Source organism: Cupressus sempervirens, chromosome 11 (assembly GCF_028749045.1).
Source record: "Cupressus sempervirens isolate cs-2001-9-10 chromosome 11, ASM2874904v1, whole genome shotgun sequence".
NCBI classification, from domain to species: Eukaryota; Viridiplantae; Streptophyta; class Pinopsida; order Cupressales; family Cupressaceae; genus Cupressus; species Cupressus sempervirens.
The window spans coordinates 704,195,152-704,202,644 of record NC_143128.1 but is presented as its reverse complement, the minus strand read 5'-3'; the positions used below and the strand labels follow the sequence as shown (position 1 = coordinate 704,202,644).

The 7,493-nt window shown below is 30.5% G+C and overlaps 1 protein-coding gene across 1 annotated transcript; it reads left to right on the top strand.

The window, feature by feature from the left end:
- The first annotated feature begins 4,743 nt into the window (after positions 1-4,743).
- Positions 4,744-7,230, top strand: LOC149531643 (chitinase-like protein 1). Its single transcript, XM_089811408.1, has 3 exons — positions 4,744-5,088; positions 5,237-5,408; positions 6,539-7,230. The coding sequence occupies exons 1-3, from the start codon at positions 4,767-4,769 to the stop codon at positions 6,942-6,944; spliced, it is 900 nt and encodes a 299-aa protein (XP_089667534.1). The 5' UTR covers positions 4,744-4,766; the 3' UTR covers positions 6,945-7,230.
- Positions 7,231-7,493: the final 263 nt, after the last annotated feature.

Genomic DNA, 7,493 nt, shown 5'->3' with positions numbered 1-7,493 from the left:
AGTTATATTTTTCATATAAAAAAATGTAAAATAATTATCAATAATTATTTAACAAATAATATTTCTTTCTTTTACCTCCAAATATCAAAACTACCTTGTTAAATTTTTGGGACTTTTCAATAAGAGACTCAAAATATTACAATCTCTAAAAGCTTAGTCAAATTTGAATGGAAATTATTAGCCATAAAACAAATATGAAAAAAATTATAATATAATCACTTCATAAATGCACAACTAATCATAAGAACATAAATGATAAATTAATTTGGAGAGCATCAAAGGATGGGAAATACAAAGTTAAGTTAGGAAATGAACTCATAACTAAATCCCATAGATGTGAGACAATAGAAATTCCTCTAGACTTGTGTTGGGATTTAGCTTGCCTACCTAAAGATGCAAAAAAAAAAAATTTGGCTGCCATACAAAATAGAATTTTAATAGTAGATAGATTTATGAAGATGGGATTCAAAGGGCCATATAGATGTTCACTTTGTAAAACACAACTCTTAAACAATTGGACATATTTTATTTAGTTGTCCTTTTACTAGAACTTGCTGGTCTTGGTTGTGTAACAAACTACATTGGCATTATGCCTTTCAAAGCAATTTTTCAGACCATCATAGAAGCTAGCCCAAGAAAGGATTCTCAAAAATTTATAACATTTGATGGAGGATTTCTCCATCTCTACTATTATGGAAAATGTGGAAAGAAAGAAATTGAATCTACTATTGAAGAATGAAGAGTTGTCAATCTCATGTCTTCTGAATAAAATAGAAGCTAGTATCATAGAAAACATCAATAACAACCTTAGAAACTCGACTAAGGAAAAATAACCATTTTCAGCATGGGATACAGAAATGAAGGATAATTGGAAAAATCTCATCAGCCATCTAATGATATACTCTAAAGCTTATAACTAAATAGAGATAGTTATAAATGGTTTCCATCACCAAGGGGTTTGGCCAAATTAAAATTTGATGGAGCATCCAGAGGAAACCCTAGAAATGTGGGTTTAAGATTCATCATTCACAATGATAATCAAGAATGGCTATCTCAATGAGCCAAATTCATAGGTAAGGTTACTAACAATGTTGCATAAATTAAGGCATTAATAGAGGGTTGCACCTAAGCTTGGAATTCAAAATCAAGAAGCTGGTTATTCAAGGAGACTCTCAAGTTATTTTAAATGCAATTAGGAAAAAGGAACTCCAAATTGGCACCTCAGTTCCAAATTAGAACATGATTTAGAATTAATGGATAAATTAGAGTTAGGTCACATTTTACACATATATTGGAAGACAACAAAGCAAAAAATGCTTTAGCTAATGAAGCAACTAATGGTGACAATGTACTCATTGAAACCACTAATCTAATAGAATAAAATAAACACATTAAATAAAACATAAATATTAAAATGATTTATATTTAAATATTAAATCAGTTACAAACTTAACCAAGATCTATTCGATTATAATTTAGAAATAAAAAATACTTCAATTTTCCTATCAGGTAGGTATTCCTTTCTTCAAATATTATAGCCCTCTACCTCTTTAGGCTTGTATCTATCCTTGGCTAAAGCTATGTTTACCCCTATTATGATCAAGGGACCATCATTCCAAATAGCCTTAGATGACATAATCGAAGATAAGATCATTTCTGAAGAAGACAATTTAATCAACATAATAAGAAAAATAATAATAAGATAAGATAAGATAATTAAGTTATAAACCATTAATCTTAAGAATAATATAACCAAATTTGGGAATCCAAATGATGATGAAAAAAGAACAACATTCAATAAGAATAACCTATGGAAACTAGATAACAAAATACAATCTATATGAAAATATATATTACAAGTTAAAACAAAATAGAGGGAAAGGCTTTGGTCTCTTCAAACTCTTAAAAGGAACAAGGACTAATTTATAAGATAATGTTCCAAAATATTTTTATTCATTAACATATATCACATCAAATCAAAAGAACAAAACATTCCAAGCAAAGATGAAAGTTGGAAATAAAAAAATTCTAGTAGTATCTCATAATGAAATAGTTATTGTAACCTCGTAACAAAGAAATAAATTGTAGAGGACATATTGTAAGAGTCTTGTTGTAATTTTATTTAAAAATATTAGACCTTTTATCAATCAAAAAAATAAAAATAAAATAAATTAAATTAAATTAAAATTAAAAAAATTAAAAAATATTTCTATCTTAAAATATTATTTAAATGACCCTATGTAATAATAATAAGAAAACATTTTTATTATATATAATATAATAGAATGTATTATCGAATGATATAAATAGCATACGATATATGATAGCATAATATTACATTATATATTAATTTATCTAATTATTGTAAAATTTATTAACAAAATATATTTATTTTACTTATTAAATAATAAGAATAATAGAATTTACCATTTTTATTAAATTCCAACTCCTTACATGGGGGATGACTAACATTTCACCAATTTGTTTTTACTAACTTTTGGTTTTAAAACCAATTGATTTAAAATATATTATTTAAATTTTAAATTTTAAATAGACCAAGATATTAAAAAATTCTTTGAAAGGAAACACTTTTATAATCAGATCTAAATGGGGTGTCTCTTAATAATAATAGACACAAACCAAAACTGAAGTTTTTCCGATTTCAAAAAATCAACCTATTCTATTCTCTCCAAAAAATCTTTTCCAAAATGATCCAATTTTTCTCTCCTAATTGCTCCTCCCAAATATGCATAATTCTCTCTCTAATTTTTCATTCAAGTTTTCTAAATTTCCCACTAAGTACTTCTGCGAATTTTCTAATTTGGTCTACAAAATCTTTCAATCATATTTTCTAATTTGTTCTTCAAAAATTCTCCTCTTAAAAATGAACTACAATATCTTTCTTATAGAAAAACATTTCCAATTAGAGTTTCTAAACTCAAAAACTCAATTATGATAACTTTAAAAAGATAATAACTTTCCTTTAATTAAAATTTGGCTTTATTCCCCAAAATATCTAAAATTTCTTAAAATATCTCAATCGAAATTTTTTTTCTTTTTAATTTTATTTATTTATTTAAATCCACTTTATGAAGTTCAAATTCATTTTCAAAAAAGCCCTCCATGTTGATATTTTGATTTTTATTTCTTTTAATTTTATTTATTTTCAATTTGAATTTCACCTATTATTAATATACGCTAATATACCATATAATTCACATTTAGACTAGTTACTCAATTAAATTAATGTTTTTAATGTGTATTTAAATTCTAACTTCCAATATATCATAAATTAATCCTAAATCACAAAAATCATCAAACTAATGCATTGAAAACCACATTCAACATCAATAGAGAAAGGATTACTAATTCTATGTCACTTGACAACTTGGTTTGGTGATCAAAATAGGCTTGTCTATTATATAAGACAACTGAGTTCTAAGTTGGGATTTAGAATTGAGTATTATTTCCCATTTCTTTCCATGAAGTTTTTACAATTTCCATGAAGTTTTTACAATTGAACATGCATGCATGTATGTATGTATATGTTTATATGTATGCGCGCGCGCACACACACACACACACACACAGAGTAATGTCAGAGAGTGGTGCAATATGTAGATCCTAATTCACAGTTGACTATGACTCTGTCTCTCTTGACCACATCAGAAATGTCAAATAAAAGTGTAAAATAAACACACACACCATACACATGCAAGTATGAGCTAAGTAACCAATAATCTATTTATACTATTGATACATCTATCATTATGAAACTAACTACAATCACTATGTAAAAACATATAAAATATCACCATCCAAATGGAAATCCATGATCATCATTAACACATATAATGTCTTAAGTACATATAAGCTTATGATATATATGAATCTAACATAAAGTAGTGTAAGTAACTAGGTATCGCCATTACAATAGTAATAACCATCATCACTATCTAATATACAAAACAAAATATTACATCTAAAAAATTACTAATAGCAAACATGCTCACCGAAGGGCGTAATAGGATTTAATAAAGAAATCTAAATGGGTATTAATGTTTGAATAAAAGAAAATTCGAAGAAGAATAATTTTACTTTCTATGCAAAATTATATATAAATAGATAAAAGTTGTGACGTGTAAAATCTCTTCCAAGATAACATTGGTCCATCCAACACTTTTAGTAAACCTTTAATAATCATATCTAATTAATTAAAAATTAGAATATATATATATATATATATATATATATATATATATATAAGATGCTGCACAAACGTTCGCCTCCATGACAATGTGGTTTGCCTTATAATATTGTGTAATGTCCTAAGAAAAACATTTCGATTTGTTGTAAGAGAACATACTTAGGAACAATGCTTCCATTTTACTCTTATGAAATGATGTTGCTGGGTATCCATCTCTAGGCTTGCTGCGAAAGCATCCTTATCATGCCTACCATCGAGTAGGTACAATGGCGTCCTCATTGTGGGTCTGAGAAAACAAAACCACTAATGTTTTCCACTGGATCCAATGGTTAACTCAACCCCTAATCTCTTCTCTATCTCCCATTAGAACTTAACAAGCTCACGCGTTAAGGCTTGTAGGTCTGTGGTACCCATCAGCGGTTAGATTTCTGGTGAGAAAGAGAATGTTAGAGTGCATAGGAAGGAAGGGAGGATACCAATTTGATTGGTTTCAATTAATACAAATATAAATGAGCCGAGGGAACAGGAGAAGAATCAAAGGAACTGGTGGAAAGAAACAATGAAGATAACAAGGGTGCTTTTGTTTTTGTTTTGCTTGTATGGACTTGTAGTGTTTGCAGTGGGCAAGGATGAGGAATTAGACAACCCTAAGAAGAATAAGACCGTTTCTGATATTTTTACAGTGGATGACTTTGAGTCTCTTTTCAGCAAAAGAAATGCTCCGCTGGCTCATGCCCAGAGCTTTTGGGATTACCACTCTTTCATCACTGCCGCCAAAAGCTTCAAATTTGATCACAAAGGGTTCGCCTCCGTTGGTGGTGATATTGTGCAAAAGAGAGAGCTCGCTGCCTTTTTAGCCCACGTTGCCACCGAAACATCATGTATGTGATTGTGATTTAGGGTTCTTAGATGTCTTTCCTTCTTGAGTAAGTTATAACAGTGTAAAAGAGAAAGGTGTTGAGAAAAAAGAAGGTTCTTAGATTTGTGTTTTCAGTGCAGGAGGAAGTAATTGATTTGGGTTTTGTGCAGGTGCATCGTTGATGGCGGCTAGTCCTTCAGAAGACAGTGCGACAAAGTTCAAATGGGGACTTTGCTATAATCAAGAGCTGAGCCCTGATCAAACTTATTGTGAATCAAGCCTGGTCTATCCATGTGCTCCTGGAGCCAGTTATCATGGACGAGGGGCCTTGCCCGTTTATTGGTAAACCATATATATATACGTCTATACTTTAAATTGTGTTTTCATGTTTTCAGTTTTTTATTTTCTAATTTAGAAACACTAGTGTTAGAAAAGATTGCAAAATTAGAGAAAGCTCATTTTTTAATCATAGGGACCTTATTTAGTGAATCTGAATCATATAATATCTATTTTGATGGTTTACTAAAGAATCTTTTTGTTTTCAAAACCTTTTTTTAGTCACCTTCTCTAATATCAATGTCTTTCTCCTACATAAACCTCTATGGTCCATCCCAAAAGGACCCCTCTCTTCTTCTTAGACAATATATTGTATTGTCTCTTTGGTAAAGACCCTATGCCCTCAACTAAAACTCAATTTACTGAACAAGCATCTATTTTCGAATTTTTTGTTATTTTTATTTCATTATATGACATGAATGTTGATATTTCTTTGTTTAGAAGTCTAAAGGTACATTTTTGGATGTCATGATCAAGAAATATATCATCATCCTCACTAATTGTACTCAATCAATTTACCCACAACTTCAACTGAATATTGTGCTACAATCAGAAATCAAGTCTCATTAATCAATGCACTTTTTAAACTAGTTACCATGAATGAGGGACCTTTCTATCTTTTTGGTCTGTATTTTCTTCTATAAATTTTGAGTAAAGCTATCTCAAAAGAAATGAAAAACACACTTCCTAAATCCATAGTTTGGATTGTGTGTTTGTTTAATTTTCATAATAGAATTATTTGTTTATTTGATATTGGGGAAAAATAACTATGTTGATTCTTCTTTGTATGCAAGTCAAAGACTGAGTGATCTCCATTCTCTTAAAATTATCAAACGTACAATCTTGACCTCAACCAGTATATCGTTGCTCCAAAGATTAGAATCTTGTTAAATAGTTCCTAATCGAAGACATATATCATTATTCACTAATTGCACTAAACCAATTAAGCTACAGCCTTCAGAGATTCGAGCTTAATTGGACATCCTCAAATCTCCATAAATTACATCTATTTTATAATTTTATATTATCTAAATGTTTGGCCTATTATTTGATATGGGAGCATGCACATATGTTAATATTTCTTAATCTCCATATGCCAATAGTATGTTTATAAACATATGGTTTTGATGGTGTAGGAACTACAACTATGGAGAAATAGGAGAAGCATTGAAGGTGGACCTCCTGCATCATCCAGAGTATTTATCAGACAATGCCACCTTGGCATTTGCAGCAGCCATGCACAAATGGATGACCCCCGTGAAGGTGAAGCAGCCCTCTCCTCACCAAGTCATGGCAGGAAAGTGGGTTCCTACCAAGAATGACACACTTGCCTCCAGACTTCCTGGATTTGGCATGACCATCAATATTTTGAAGGGCGAGGCTGAGTGTGGAGATGGTTCTGATAACAAGAAGATGAGCGATAGAGTCGCCCATTATCTCTATTTTCTTGACCAGATGAATGTTGGAAGGGATAACGCCGGTGACAATCTTGACTGCTCTGAACAAAAAGTTCTCAACCCGTCGTCTTCGTCCTCACGTTGAGTTATTATTTGGAGCTTCTAAATAAATTTGTTTGCATATGCGGATTGTAATTTGAGATCTATAAATTGTTGGTATGTTTGGTACTTTTAAGCTGTATCAACCAAAGGATTCTGCTTTTCAAGCTTCATGTAATAAGAGGTTTATGCATATAGTAGCTGTTTGTATACGGCTTGTTTTAATCGCACTGTTTAGGTGCTTGTAATGTAAATGGTATGCAGATCAAATTCTCTGTTCACTTTGCCAATATGCTTTAAGATTGAAGAATGTAAGTTGAAATTTCAAGTAAGGACTTCTATTTAATGTACCAATTTTGTCATCAAAAATTTTACGAGATTGATGTACATTTGACTTCAATCGAGGGTTTGTGAGTTTGAGGTGAGTTTGAGTCTGTAATCCCTTACAGTTCAATACTGCCGCAAGAAGCAATTTTTGCATTATCCACATAAAGAAAACCCCTAACCTTAAGCTCTTTTATACAGGTATTTTTATCGCTTTAGGGTTAAAATTAGTTACAACATGTCAGCCATAAAATGTTGATAAAATAGCCCC